Below are 15,541 nucleotides of genomic sequence, written 5' to 3' on the forward strand. Positions count from 1 at the left end.
TTCTTGCAAATGTGGAACTGGTATTATGTGGCACCTGTAGTAGAGCCAATTCCACCGGTTGGGCCCATGAGGGATAAGACGACCTCCTGGGTAAACTGGACCTGAGTTCTTAAAGGTTTTCATACGCTGATGGTAACACATTGAACTTGGCCCAGTAGCAAATCAGAAACCGGTGCAGATCTTTGGCACGGGTGTTCTGTGCCGACAAGGCCTCATTCCTGTCAGCAATCATGCTGCAGCATTCCGCACTAACTGCAGCTTCCAGGAAAAGTGTGAGGGAAGCCCCACATAGAGCGTGTTACAGCACTCCAGCCTTGAAGTACCCAGTGCATGAACGACTGAGGCAAGAGCTGGATCCAGAAGCAGTCGTGAACTGTGAACCTGCTCCTTCAGGGGGCGTGCAGACATCCAGGTTAGACAACAAGTAGTTTTTTTATTCCAACAAGCATCCCTTGAAACAAGGAATCGGTGCCCCAGCGCCCTTAATTCAGGCTCAGACGCTCCTTATTGACCATCTTCAGTGAGGACCTAGCCCCTAACTAGCTATTAATAAATAGTTATTCTGATGACTATTTTATTATGATGACTACAGTCGTACCTTGGTTTTCGAACAGCTTAGTTCTTGGCTCCCAAACGCCGCAAACCCAGAAGTGACTGTTCTGGGTTTGTGAACTATTTTTGGAAGCCGAACATCCGACAGGGCTTCTGCGGCTTCCGATTGGCTGCAGGAGTTTCCTGCAGCCAATCAGAAGCCGTGCTTTGGTTTCCAAATGTTTTGGAAGTCGAATAGACATCCGGAACGGATTTCGTTTGACTTCCAAGGTATGACTGTATTTTATTATTAGGCGGCCTGTCAGTATACTTTTTTATTATGTTTTTATCATTGGTGTTCTGTAATGCGTTTTTAATGTTGTACTCTGCCCTGGGAGCTCTTGATGAAGGACGGTATATAATTTATAATAATAATAATAATAATAATAATAATAATAATAATAATAATAACAACATCCAGAGTGAGGCCTGCAGGGCGGCCCCTTGATCTGTGTGCAGCATCCTTGTTTGCCGTGTGGATTGCCTTGCCCGAAAACCACCCCCCTTTCTCAAGCCCAGCGTTGGAGAACCCCCGTTTTCTACTAACCGCACATTTCTCCCCTGCCCCATTCACCCCAACCCCCCCTCACCCTGCCGCCATTCCCAACTCCTTTCTTTTCCTCCTCTCTCCGTGTTGCTGCTGCTAACGTTGGCCAGTTCTCTCTCTTCCCTTGACCCCTCCCCTGCTCTAGGAGAGAAGGTGATGGCGGACGATCTGTTTACACAGGACCTCTTCCGGTTCCTGCAGCTCCTGTGCGAAGGACACAACAATGGTAGGTTCCACATGCCACCCAGAGGGCTTCCAAAACTGGAGCTGATGGAGTCGATAGAGGGAGGGGAATAGGAGAATACACAGGGCAGGGGAGGGCAGGATGGTTGGGGCCTAATGGAAAGGGTGCGTGGAGTGTCAGGGGCAGGGAACTTTTCTTTTCTTTTTAAAAAATATTTCTTTATTGGAAATTTTATTTACAACATAGCACAAACCCCCCACCCCGCCAACACAGAAATCCACCCCCATCAGACACAAACATAACAGACAACAAGCATAACATACAGCAATACAAACAACCAAATAAAAGACTTCCTTTATCCTGTTTCTGGCATCCTTATTTACTTCTTATAAGCTGTTTCCTTTATGAATAATTGTTAAGATTTTTCTAATTATAACTTAAATATCCACAAAGTCTCCTGCAGACATTAATCGAAACAAGTCCAGGTATGAATTTTAGGGCACTGTTTTGTGAAGTATTCTCTGCACTTTCCCCATGCTTTTTGAAATTCTTGTCTAGTGTGATCTCTAATTGCCACTGTTAATCTAGCCAGTTCAATATACTCTAACAGTTTGTCATGCCATTTTCCCGCTTGGCGGACTGACTTTGACAGGTGAGTAAGAGCAGCAACACCCTGTCAATCATATTGACGCCATATTGACTGATCAACAGGTGTGCTGTCCCACTCACCTGTCAAAGTTGATCCTTGGAGGTTGGGAAGAGGTTAATCAGGATTAAACTCCTTGCACATCTGCAGGGTTCGGGCATGCCAGCCAGTTTCCCCCATCCCACTAGCACGCCTGAACCACGCAGAATTGAACTCCCAGCACACCAGTTGAAATGCAGGGGGCTCAATCCTGCTTTCTGCAAGGTTCCAGTGCACCAGCCAGTTCCCGCCCCCCCCCAAAGAACCTTCTAACAAGTCTTAACTGGGCAGGACTGAACTCTCCATGCATCATCTAAAGCATGGGAAGTTAAATCCTGCTTTCTGCTGCTGTGTCGCTACCTGTCCAGCACTTGACATCACATACGATGCATTGGCTTACTGCTAAGGGTTGCTGCAAATATAAAGGTGGGGTTTTGGGGTGGGGGTAGGAGAACCAAGATATTGTCAGCGGAAGGAAGTGTCCCTTCCTTCTCACCCTCCTCCCTTTTTACTCCAGACTTCCAGAACTACCTGCGGACACAGACAGGGAACACGACCACCATCAACATTATCATCTGCACTGTTGACTACCTTCTGCGTCTGCAGGTGGGTGTTTTCATGCCAGGCCAAATCTGGCTCAGGAAGTGACAGTTCTGTCAAAGCCTAAGACTCAGATACAGCTGCACTTCAGCCCTTGAGCTGACCAGAATTTCAGCCTGCTTCTGCAAACCTTAAAAGTCTGAGAATCTGGTTCGTCACCTGCAAGGCCCTTACCTTTTTTTTATTATTTCAAAATGTACTCTTCTTCGGGGGAAAGGTCTTCTTGCGCCCAGAGGCACTCTGCCCTTGGCACCAGAATATGGTATGACCGCATCTTATGCGCATTTGACTCGAGGGGTTTCAGCTACACGTGGTTGAAGGCTGCTGGTTGAAATCCCACAAGTTTAACTGGCAAGCGAGGTGGAGAGCTTAAAAGCTCTTTCTGTGCTGGCAAAACTCAGTGCAAAAAGGTGTGCAAGGTCTGGGATGCTTCACACAAGATCTCGCAGGAACTTAGACTGCCCAGTGAGATCTCACTAGAGCCTCCAGGGATCATGGTGCATCGGCTGCAGAAGCCCCAAGATGCTCTTGTGGGGGCTGTTCCAAGGTTTTGAGTATACATGTTTTTGCATATACACAGAACCCTTAGCACCGAACCCCACGTGAGATGCGATCATACCGTACTTGAAACCAGCACAGCTTGTAACGAGTGAGGCCTGCTTAGTGAGGCCTGAACTAAAAGCCCTCCACTAACGGGCAGCCCTTGAGAGTTGGAAGTCCTAGGTGGGGCTGGTGGGAGTTGCAGTCCAGAGCATCTGGGGGGCACCAGGTTGGGGAAAGCTGGATCAGGCCATAAAATAGGAAGTATTGACAACCAAGTCTGCCAGTAGGATCACACACTTCATCTCGGATTTAGCATCTTCATATTCTGGCCACCTGGGACGTGGGTGGTGCTGTGGGTTAAACCACAGAGCCTAGGACTTGCCGATCAGAAGGTTGGCGGTTCGAATCCCCGCAATGGTGTGAGCTCCCGTTGTTCGGTCCCTGCTCCTGCCAACCTAGCAGTTTGAAAGCACGTCAAAGTGCAAATAAATAGGTACCGCTCCGGTGGGAAGGTAAACAGCGTTTCCGTGCGCTGCTCTGGTTCGCCAGAAGTGGCTTAGTCATGCTGGCCACATGACCCGGAAGCTGTCTGGGGACAAACGCCGGCTCCCTCGGCCCATAGAGCGAGATGAGCAACGCAACCCCAGAGTCGGTCACAACTGGACCTAATGGTCAGGGGTACCTTTACCTTTACCTTTATTCTGGCCACAGAGAGCGTTCCTTGCACGCAGTGGGATAGTGGAAAATGGGGCAGGCAAAGTAACCTTTCGATTTCTTTCCCACCCACGGAAATCGCCAGGAGTCTATTAGTGATTTCTACTGGTATTACTCGGGCAAGGACGTCATTGATGAACAGGGCAAGCGAAACTTCTCCAAAGCCATGGCTGTAGCCAAGCAGGTCTTCAACAGCCTCACTGAGTACATCCAGGTATTATTATTGCCACTGTTGTTGTTGTTGCCTGAAAATCAGTTTTAAAAATTGCAACCAGAAGAAGAGAGTGGGTTGTGTTTTGGAGGTATGGGGTGTTAGGGAAAGAGGTAGTACCTCTGGTAGGGGACCCTTTGCCCACCTTTGGTCCTCGCCACCCTGCACTCAGCTCACACCTGTGGCTCCTAGAAGCTGTCAGCAGGCGACAGGGGCCACATCCCAGGAAATGGCTATGACTGGCCAGCTAAATCAGGTGAGAGCAGCCAATGGGTCTCAAGTCCACAGTGAGTCAGGGACTTCCCCTGCATTCAAAGACAGGCTCCAGTGGATTGAATGGACAAGACCAATAGTACAGCGGTCAAGAAGGCAGTTCCTGCACATGCTGGAGAAGGAAGTGAGAGGCAAATAAGGCTCATCTACCTGGGAAGGTAGGGACGCGGGTGGCGCTGTGGGTTAAACCACAGAGCCTAGGACTTGCCGATCAGAAGGTCGGCGGTTCGAATCCCCGCGATGGGGTGAGCTCCCATTGCTCGGTCCCCGCTCTTGACAACCTAGCAGTTCGAAAGCACGTCAAAGTGCAAGTAGATAAATAGGTGCCGCTCCGGCGGGAAGGTAAACAGCGTTTCCGTGCGCTGCTCTGGTTAGCCAGAAGCGGCTTAGTCATGCTGGCCACATGACCCGGAAGCTGTATGCCGGCTCCCTCGGCCAGTAAAGTGAGATGAGCACCACAACCCGAGAGTCGGTCACGACTGGACCTGATGGTCAGGGGTCCCTTTACCTTTTTACCTGGGAAGGTAGCCCATCTATGAGAAGGAAATCTCTGATCCTACACAAATCCGGAGTGGAGTCCCTAAGATGGTTGGGTGGCGCCTTGTAGGCCTCCTTCCAGCAACTCCTGCAGCCAATCTGGTGCCAAACATCTTGCTCTTCTTTCCTTTGGATCTCATCTTTGAGTCTGAGAGGGGGTCTTGTTGTCTGGGCAGCCCAGGACCTCCATCCAGAGTGCCCAGGCTTGTGTCCTGGGGAGGTCAGTTTGGTGCTGCTAATGCAGCAGTTTGACTTCACCCCCAGAAGCACACTCCATTGTCTCTTGAGAAAGATGGATTCAACGTGCTGCCATCTGCCTTACTGCAGGGCAGATTCGAGGGTAAACCATACGTGGAATGAGTCTGCCCCTGCGGCTTGATGGAGGTAGAAACTGTCTCTCATGCCTTGTTACGCTGCTGTTTCTACGGGGGATACACGCTCTGTATTTATTACCCTGCTATGCAAAAATCTCCAAATGAATCCAAACTTCAATGTCTAAAATCCCTGGTAGAGGACAAGGATCCTGAGATCACGCTAAGGGTAGCCAAATTCTGTGTGATTGCCATAAAACATAGGGAACAAGCTGTGCTATCATAATGATTAAGGCCTTAAATGATAATTTTAGGTTATATGTTAGTGACTAAGTTTTAATTAGGGACGCGGGTGGCACTGTGGGTAAAACCTCAGCGCCTAGGGCTTGCCGATCGCATGGTCAGCGGTTCGAATCCCCGCAGCAGGGTGAGCTCCCTTCTTTCGGTCCCAGCTCCTGCCCACCTAGCAGTTCGAAAGCACCCCTAAGTGCAAGTAGATAAATAGGTACCGATTTATAGCGGGAAGGTAAACAGCGTTTCCGTGTGCTGCGCTGGTGCTGGCTCGCCAGAGCAGCTTTGTCACGCTGGCCACGTGACCCAGAAGTGTCTCTGAACAGCACTGGCCACCGGCCTCTTAAGTGAGATGGGCGCACAACCCTAGAGTCGGACACGACTGGCCCGTACGGGCAGGGATACCTTTACCTTTTTAAGTTTTAATTTATATATTTTTAAACTGTTGCTATATCTGTATTGTCCCTATTATACCTGATTGCAACTTCAAATGTACCCCTGTTGTGTTTTATGACCTCCTTGATATTGTATGTGGGCTGGAACTGGTCTGTGACCGAAATAATAAATTCATTCATTCACGGATGTAAACACAGGGAGAGCCTCTATCCCAGGGGGTATCCTGCATCTATCCAGCTCCCTCACCTCTCCATCTTTTTCTGGAGTGCACAGCTCCTCCTTTCTTAGGTTCCCATGTGACGATTTACCCCACACTGAGCTGTGTATAAGCTGAGCAGAACAAATGCCCCATGCACAGATCATCTTCAGCAGCCCTATGTTCAGACTACTAGGTATAAATCAGATATCTTCACTCCATTATTTTCCCCTTCCTCGCCAGGGACCGTGCACTGGGAACCAGCAGAGCTTGGCACACAGCAGGCTGTGGGACGCTGTCATTGGCTTCCTCCATGTCTTTGCTCACATGATGATGAAGTTGGCTCAGGTAAAAGCGAAAATGAGCAAGTGCAAGTTTTTGTCTGAACCCTGGCAAGGGGCAGAGGGTAGGGAATATCTTGGAGGTTGTTCATGAGTAGTGGTTGAGGAAGAGTATCCTGAGCAGATAGAGCGAGCAAGGTCTTAGCGCATGGAAGATATGCAAGGCCACGTGGTCCGCTCCACAGCCAAGCCCCGCAACTGTGAACCAGCTTCGAAGAAAGAGCAAGCCCCAGGGCCCCAGACATCAATGGCTAAGCAGGGGAAACTTAATATTCTGCACATTGTCTTGCCAAACGGTTGACTTTGGAAGCCACGCAACGGCAGCAGAGGAGCCTGGCTTTCGGATTTGGGTGCCAAACTCTCAAATCAGTAGCCAACTCTTGAATCAAGGAACCAGGCTTTTGGATCCCATCTTTCCTAACCAGTAGCAAAAGTTTGCCAGCTTGATCCTACCCCAAGCTCAAGCTTAGGTGCACAAAGCCAGCTCTTTCTACATTTTTATAGCCAGGCTTAGGGAAATGGAAGTCAAGCTGTGAATGCAAAGTGGTTGCGTTTGGGTCGCTATCTGGTGCATGTCCTTAGAAAGTCAGTTTTTCTCCCCACCTGCCATCACCTTTGCGGTAAAACTCCTTAAAAAAAAAAATTTCTAGCTAGGCTCTGCTTACTTCAAATGGGTCTACCGGTGCCTCTGCTAATTTGCACTGGAGGGTTGGCTCCCTGCCACACTGGGGTCTGGACAAGCCCCCGTTCTTTTGGCAACATAGCTTTGAGGTGGATGGAAAGATGGAGCAGGAGGGGAAAGCCTTGTCAGGAAGTACGAGTATAGGGTGAGATGTGGGGTGGATGGGGGAGGTGAGGTTGCGTGTGGTGCGGTCTCCCTTTTAATCTCTGCACTAACCCCAGGCTCCCCTGCTCTGTGCCTCTCCCCACCCCCACCCCTTCCACTCCTGATCTCTCAGCAACAGCTTTGAGCATCCCTCCTCCTGAAAAGGACCATTTTTGTATTTCACCATCTGGCCTTCCTTTATACCACTATGACACCTTTGCAGACAGATGCACACATTTTCCTGCCCTGTGTCGTGAATACCTCTCCCTGCCACTGAACTGGAATCCACCTAGGACTTTTGAAAAAAGAGGGGGGGGTCCAGTTCTATTTCCAGCAGCCGGTCCCAGTTAGGAATGGGCGAGCAATTCAGTTTAAGTTTGCATTGAGAAGGTGATTCTATCAAATCCGCTCTTCCTGGAACAATGTGCAAACAGGCGCAAGCCATGCTGAAGGCGGGTCTGTATACAGCCCCCCTTGATACCACCAAGAGCAGAAATAATCGTGAATGCGCAATAGAAAGGGCTCTGGTACGACCCAGAGCCTGGAACTGCGGAGGTTGTGAAATCTCGTGGTTGAAGCCCAGGCTCAGTGTCCTTCCCCACTGCAGATTCCGCCCCCACCACACTGGGAGAATGAAGATATGTGCAGGTGTCCCTTTTCCTCCCTGCCCTTGCCCCTCTCCTCCACCCCACATGCCCCCCTTTCCCCAGAGAAGGGAGGGCAAGGCTGTTCTGACCCCCAAGCAACAAAGGAACGTGCTGGATGGTAAACCTGGCAAAATACAAAAATGTTCTTAAAAATGTTTCTGAATAACATTTTTATTCTGATGTGTGACAGATGACCCAACCCCCAGGACTTCGAAATGGCGTAAGAACCTTTTATGTAGTAGTATGTGGCCATCTCATGCCCCGCTCACTCTGCCTGCTCCTTCCTTCCCTCCCACCCATCCTTCTTGGTACCTTCCTTCTTTCTGTCCTCTTTCACTTCTTTTTCTCTTTTTTCCTCCTTTCCCATCCTCCTCTCTTTCCCTAGGCTCCTTTTCTCTACTCCTCCTTTCGACAGGCCAGACCAATTTAACACACACACAAAAAAAGGAAACACACCCAAAAGGGTCCTGAGGCCTTTAGATCACGTCTTCATCTGCTCCCTGCAGCTGCTGTCTAGGTCAAGCCAGACTTTCCTTCCTTTGAACAAATGACAAAGGAGGTGTGAACAATGGTCTGGATAAGACTCTGCAACCATTGTGCTAAATGATATTAAGATTCTGCAGCCAGGCAATCCATACCCTGCCGTAGATATTTCAGCCTGTGAAAATTACCGTATTTTTCTGTGTATAAGACTAGGGTTTTTTCCTTAAAAATAATGTCCAAAATTTGGGGGTGTCTTATACACTGATAGATCCCCTCCCCCATTTTCTTAAATCGGAGTCTTATAAATGGGGGCATCTTATAGACAGAAAAATATGGTAATTCCATCCAACATACAGTGGTACCTCGGGTTACATACGCTTCAGGTTACAGACTCCGCTAACCCAGGTTCAGTGCTTCAGTTTAAGAACTTTGCTTCAGGATGACAACAGAAATTGTGCTCCGGCGACGCGGCGGCAGCAGGAGGCCCCATTAGCTAAAGTGGTGCTTCAGGTTAAGAACTGTTTCAGGTTAAGAACGGACCTCCGGAACGAATTAAGTACTTAACCCGAGGTACCACTGTATTTGAATACTTTTATCTCATACATTTATGCAAATGTCTGTAATTTGTTTTTCCCTTGTTTTATTTACAATTCTGCATAATTATTAATATTAATTAAATTTATATACCTCCCCTATACCCGCAGGTCTCAGGGCGGTTCACAGGATAAAACCAGAATATAAAACCACAAAATACATTATCTGAACAAAAACAACCCAATAACCCCCTCCCAAAAAATACATTTTTAAAGGGCATATGGTTTTGCTGGTCAGGGAGAGGGGAGGCTATGCAATGAAATGGAACTCTGCTGCCTCGTCTCCACATATGCACATGCACACAGACACTCCCATGGTTTCAGAGAAGACACTTTAGCAAGGTGTCACAGTGAGTGTGCTGCAAGGCAGCTGCTATCGTTGCCAGAACCCTGGCACCTTCCCACTGCACTAACCTGTGAGGCCCAACGCACACACCCAGAGCAGCAGGGAAAGTGCCTGACAGAGGCCTTTTTTGAAAATAAAATAATACTGTGGCCTAGAACCCACGTGCCTACAGGGCCGCCTCTCCCGGTATGCCCCGCGGAGGACCTTAAGGTCCACAAATGACAACATTTTGGAGGTCCCAGGTCGCAAGGGGGTTAGATTGGTCTCAACTAGGGCCAGGGCCTTTTCAGTACTGGCCCCGATCTGGTGGAACGCTCTGTCCCAAGAGACCAGGGCCCTGCGGGACTTGACATCTTTCCGCAGGGCCTGCAAGATAGAGCTGTTCCGCCTGGCCTTTGGTTTGGACTCAGCCTGACCCTTATGTTTTCCCTCCCCTTATGGTTTTGATTTATCGGCTACTTTTAAAATGAGGCTGCATTTTAAATTGCACTTTAACCTGTATTTTAAATCTCCCCATTATGTTTTTTACTGTGATTTTATTGGTGTTAGCTGCACTGAGCCCGGCTCTGGCCAGGGAGGGCAGGGTATAAATAAAAATTATTATTATTATTATTATTATTATTATTATTATTATTATTATTCAGAATCCCCCCAGTTCACCCTATAGCTGCCCACTTCTCTGCCCCTGCCTGGGAAACCTCACTTCCCCCATTCTGTACACACACACACACACTTTAAGAAAACCCTCAGCCCTTGCTGGTAGATCCAATCAGGAGAGCCATAAACATGTCTGTTGCTCTTTCCCATCCTGCCTCAGTGCAGGGGAATATGGTGGTCTGGCCTGGCCTGCTTTCCTCTCTCGGTCTGCGGCAACTGGCCCTTGCTCATCACCCCAGCCCTCCTTTCTCTCCTTCTGTCTTTTCTGCTTCTCCATGCTTCTCCAGACCCCCCCCTCCAGCCACCACCATTAAACGGGGTCGTCAGGAGCTCCATGGTTGGCCACCGCTTTGGCTTGCTGGCTCACGCCCCATCCTAGCTCATGTTGTCATGTTGAGGGCGAAGGGGAGGGTTTGCGTTGGCGTTGACTGAAGCTGGCAGCCAGCCCTCTTCTCTCGGTTTGACGCCGGCTGGGAGTTGCGGGCGAAGAGGCGAAGCGCCTCTGGAGCGCCATGGCCTCCGAACTGAAACCAGCGTACTCACCTCCCCGATTCTAGATTCCTAGCCCTAAGCTGGTTTCAGAGTCCGTCTCTCTCCCAGGGAACTGCAGTTTTGCCAGAGAGGCTGCAGATACCAAATTGCCAGAGAGGCCTCGTCACCAGGGGAAAGTCTTCTTTGTTTGCAGTGTAGATAATGCCCGTGATGCCAGTCGCTGGAGGCAGTGGCATGGAAGACATTCACCAGGGGTGTTTTCCTCCCACTGTCCTCTTCCCAAGCAGGCGAGGCTAGGAAATGGGGGTGCAGAGGCTGGGTGGGCGGGGAGACAGCACTGGGGGATATTTCCGCCCCTCACCAAAACTATCTCTTTGTTGCGCTGCCCATGAGGACCAATTTCGGAGCGAATCCTACCCTGAGGTAAGAAGGGCGTCCCTGCCTCTCCAGAGGCACAGCTCTTGGGTGGTCCTTCAGTCAGAGGAGGAGAAGGAGAGGCTGGGGCCTCCTCAGCATGCTCACATTAGAGTAAGGTGTTCCCCGCACATGTCACAGTGTGACGGCAGTGCCCTGTGGCCGGCTGTGTACCTAAGCTGACTTCAGATATCTGAGTCTCTCCTCTAAGGCTCTGCTTCCAGGTGCCCTGGGACCTCAGGGGGTCATCCTGGTGTGGCACCGTCTGAGGGGCCTGAAGAATGGGCCACAGTGCTCACGGCCCAAGTTGAGACCCGCTCCTTGGTCTCTGTGGGCTCTCCCTCCTTCCTGTCCCACACCTAGTTGTGGCCTGGTTTCCATTGCCCGGTTAGAAGCCAACAGGTGTGACAGGGCCAGGGAAGGTCAGGCCTTAAGAATACAAGTGGGGCATGGGGGTGAAGGGGATCTGCGTCTGGAGGCCACCAAGACATGGGAAGAGATGTCTCTGGTTCCGCAGCACTTAATATCTCCCACGTCTCCCTCCCACCCAGGATTCAAGCCAAATTGGGCTTCTGAAGGAGCTGCTGGATCTGCAGAAAGACATGGTGGTGATGTTGCTGTCCCTTCTGGAAGGTAAGACCCCTTAGCCAGGGCGGGGGCAGCCAGTCAGGGCTCCATGACAGCTTCCCTGAGCACACAGGGGTGTTTTCTGGCTCTACCTGGAGATGCTAGGGGTTTAACATGGGATCCTGTGTGTGTGTGTGTGTGTGTGTGTGTGTGCGCGCGCACACACACACACAAAACTGCTACAACCCACTGAGATAAGTTGCACATATCTCAATCGCCCTGAATCCACCTGACAGTGCTTACATGAGTGCAACACCCACCCACTCATCACTTGTGTATCCACCCCCAACAGACTTCTCGGTCCCATGTCTAACCTTACTTTTTATGTGCCTACCCAGGGAACGTGGTGAATGGCACCATCGCTCGGCAGATGGTGGACATGTTGGTGGAGTCTTCCAGTAACGTGGAGATGATTCTCAAGTTCTTCGATATGTTCTTGAAGCTGAAGGACATTGTAGCATCGGACGCCTTCCGAGACTACATCACGGACCCGCGGGGTCTCATCTCCAAGAAGGATTTCCAGAAGGCCATGGATAGCCAAAAGCAGTACACGCCGTCTGAGATCCAGTTCCTGCTCTCTTGCTCGGAGGCCGATGAGAACGAGATGATCGACTACGAGGAGTTTGCCGATCGATTCCAAGAGCCTGCCAAAGATATCGGCTTCAACATCGCCGTACTGCTGACCAACCTCTCGGAGCACATGCCGCACGACAACCGCCTGAAGACCTTCCTGGAGTTGGCGGAATGCATCCTCAACTACTTCAGCCCCTACTTGGGCCGCATCGAGATCATGGGCGCCAGCAAGCGCATCGAGCGAATCTACTTCGAGATCAGCGAGACCAACAAGGCCCAGTGGGAGATGCCCCAGGTCAAGGAGTCCAAGCGGCAGTTCATCTTCGACGTGGTCAACGAGGGGGGCGAGTCGGAGAAGATGGAGCTCTTCATCAACTTCTGCGAGGACACCATCTTTGAGATGCAGATCGCGGCACAGATTTCAGAGGAGGAGGGCCAGGAGGAGGAAGAGGAGGAGGAGGAAGGAGAAGGGGCAGAAGGTGGGGAAGCCGAGAAGGTGTCGGCACCATCGGAGTCGTCCTCAGTCTTTGGGGAGTTTTTGGACGGCGTGTTGAACTTCTTCCGCATGTTCACCTACCGCAACATCCGCCGGAAGCTCCGCAAGATCAAGCAGATGACGGTCAAGGAGATGGCCGTGGCTGTGGCCACCTTCATCTACACCATTCTGATGAGCATCCTCCTCTTCTTCTACAACATCTCCAGGGGCATCTTCCTCCTCATCTGGAACACGCTCTTCGGGGGCGGCCTGGTGGAGGAAGCCAAGAAGATCACAGTGACGGAGCTGTTGGCCAGCATGCCCGACCCAACGCAGGACGAGGTGCATGGAGACGTGGCCCCTTCTGAGGACGTCGAACAGGAAGCTGAGGAAGGGGAGGAAGCAGAGATAGTGGAGCCCGGCAAGGAGGACGCGCCTGCCGAAGGCGGGGAGGGCTTTGACATGAAGAAAGAGCATTTCCGATCCACAGCTCCTGATGCGCCTGGTGGGCTTGGCGATATGGGGGACACGACCCCGGTGGAGCCCCCTACGCCCGAAGGATCGCCCATCCTCAAGAGGAAACTGGGAGTACGTATAGGGCTTCAGGCGGTACCTGAATAGTGGTGGGCATTCTTAGGGTCTCTCTAGGAGGAGATGAGGCTTAGGAGGTGGGGAGGGCACAGAGAGTGGGGAGGTACGATGCCTGGAAGAACTGGATCTGTGAGTGATGGGATTTGGAGTCTAACACCACCGCCATGTTGGCTACCCCAATCTAAAGTGAACCAAGGGGTAATGTCAGCAATTAAGTACAGTGGACGCTCAGGTTGCGAACGTAATCCGTGCGGGATGCACGTTCCCAACCTGCAGCATTCGCAACCCGCAGCCACGCGTCTGTGCACGCGCAGGTTGCAATTCGGCGCTTCTGCGCATGTGCGACAGCCGAAACCCGGAAGTAACGCGTTCTGGTACTTCCAGGTTTCGGCAAGTCCGTAACCTGAAAAAACGCAACCTGAAGCATCTGTAACCCGAGGTATGACTGTACAGTGGTACCTTGAGTTACAAACACCTCAGGTTACAAACGCTTCAGGTTACAAACTCCGCTAACCTGGAAGAGTTACCTCGAGTTGAGAACTTTGCCCCAGAATGAGAACAGAAATCGTGTGCCGGCGGCGCAGCAGCAGCAAGAGGCCCCATTAGCGAAAGCATGCCTCTAGTTAAGAACAGTTTCGGGTTAAGAACGGACCTCCAGAACGAATTAAGTTCGTAACTAGAGGTACCACTGTATAGGAGAAGCGCTGCAGGATGATCATTATTTTTTAAATTTGTATACCGCTCTTCATCTGTAATCTCAGAGTGGTTTAAAACAAAGATTCAAAATGAAAACACAAAATACATTACAAAAACAAAACAAGCCAATAACACACACACACACACACACACACACACCGGTTTTCCCCTTGCTTCACTCCCTTTCAAGAGAAAACCCACTCTTTAGTGATAAATCAGAACAACTGAATTGCTGTTTACTTCGATTGAGCACTAAAGAACAGTTTTCCCTGGAAGAAGGCAGTGGGACAAGTGAAAGCATGGTTAAGCCCCATGTTTGGAGGAGAAATCCTAACAAGGTTGCGTCTGAGAACTGAAACTCAGCCATCCTTTGAAATTTGGACGTGCCTGAATTTTGAGATGCACTTCTCCAACCAACTTGCATTATCGTGTGGGGATTTTAGCTCCGTGGTTCAGTTATATTGTTCTTTCTCCAGGTCTGGAGGGGATGAGAGGGCAGGTTGGGATTCAGGACTCCTGAGTACCATCCACATTTCTTTGTTTAAACAAAAGAGGGTGTTTGTATCACCTTGTATTACCGTATTTTTTGCTCTATAAGATGCACCAGACCACAAGACGCGCCTAGTTTTTGGAGGAGGAAAACAAGAAAAAAAATATTATGAATCTCAGAAGCCAGAACAGCAAGAGGGATCGTTGCGCAGTGAAAGCAGCAATCCCTCTTGCTGTTCTGGCTTCTGGGATAGCTGCGCAGCCTGCATTCGCTCCATAAGACGCACACACATTTCCCCTTACTTTTTAGGAGGGAAAAAGTGAGTCTTATAGAGCAAAACATACAGTATTTGTGTTTGGTATTGCTGTGCCTTAGCAGCTAGATGCTGTTAGTAGTAACTTTTTTTAAAGAAAAGGAAAAATCCAGCCCTGCTCACAAACTTGTGCATCTTCATCCGGGTTGCATTGCAAGTTATTCTGCTTTAGCTCCCTTCTCTGCATTTCAGGTGCAGAATTCTTTCCCAATGCCAAACGTGGCGTTCCATCCAAACGTGGAGTTGAGTTGACATCCAGCTGTCCTGGGAGGCAATGGAGGACTGTACCTTTGTGGGGGGGGGGTCAAACTATTGAAGCGTTCCAGCGCCACTGCAATTAATGGACCTGACTAACCTAGGTCCATTACTTTCAATGGGTTTTCTCCAAGTAGGACTTAGCTGGAGATAACCCTTGGTCCCTGCTGCTCGCTGGCATGCAATAAATTCCCCCCGTGTAGCAGCCATGATGCCCACAAACTACTTTTGCTCCCAGCCGTCTTGTGGCACCAACTCGCTCACCAGCCCATCTTCTTGTGACTCTCCAGGTGGAAGGAGAGGAGGGGGAGGCAGAGCTGGAGAAGATTGAGGAACCTCCCGTGGAACCGGAGAAAGCTGAGTGAGTGCCGTGCTTGGTGAAAGTGGATTGCACACTCTGGATTAAGCTGGGACTTGCCGGGCGGGGGGACCAGAGGGCTGGTCCTGGGGGCAGGGTGCTCCTGAGAACCTTAGCCCTTTATGTTTACTTTTATTTGTTTACCATAATATTTATTAATTTTCAATAGACATAACAAAAAAGAGAATATGCAACAACATAACAACACAATAAAAAAGTGAAAAATAAGAAAAAAGAATAACAAACTTAACATACCTAAACAGAAAAAAAGAAACTCAACCAATT

At 50.0% G+C, this 15,541-nt stretch overlaps 1 protein-coding gene across 16 annotated transcripts in view; it reads left to right on the forward strand.

Moving 5' to 3' along the window:
• The window catches only part of RYR1 (ryanodine receptor 1), a 207,866-nt gene that overhangs the window by 173,336 nt on the left and 18,989 nt on the right, over window positions 1-15,541 (forward strand). For 7 of the 16 annotated variants that reach the window (XM_053401808.1, XM_053401811.1, XM_053401810.1 and 4 more), the window contains 9 exons: window positions 1,284-1,364; window positions 2,525-2,613; window positions 3,950-4,078; window positions 6,323-6,427; window positions 8,084-8,113; window positions 10,858-10,887; window positions 11,430-11,511; window positions 11,844-13,141; window positions 15,189-15,259. In XM_053401808.1, the coding sequence (XP_053257783.1) occupies window positions 1,284-1,364; window positions 2,525-2,613; window positions 3,950-4,078; window positions 6,323-6,427; window positions 8,084-8,113; window positions 10,858-10,887; window positions 11,430-11,511; window positions 11,844-13,141; window positions 15,189-15,259 (1,915 nt within the window). The remainder of the gene's footprint in view (window positions 1-1,283; window positions 1,365-2,524; window positions 2,614-3,949; window positions 4,079-6,322; window positions 6,428-8,083; window positions 8,114-10,857; window positions 10,888-11,429; window positions 11,512-11,843; window positions 13,142-15,188; window positions 15,260-15,541) is intronic. The other 9 variants (XM_053401815.1, XM_053401817.1, XM_053401816.1 and 6 more) reach the window with 2 other exon arrangements.

Source organism: Podarcis raffonei, chromosome 8, assembly GCF_027172205.1.
Source record: "Podarcis raffonei isolate rPodRaf1 chromosome 8, rPodRaf1.pri, whole genome shotgun sequence".
In the NCBI taxonomy this organism is placed as follows: domain Eukaryota; kingdom Metazoa; phylum Chordata; class Lepidosauria; order Squamata; family Lacertidae; genus Podarcis; species Podarcis raffonei.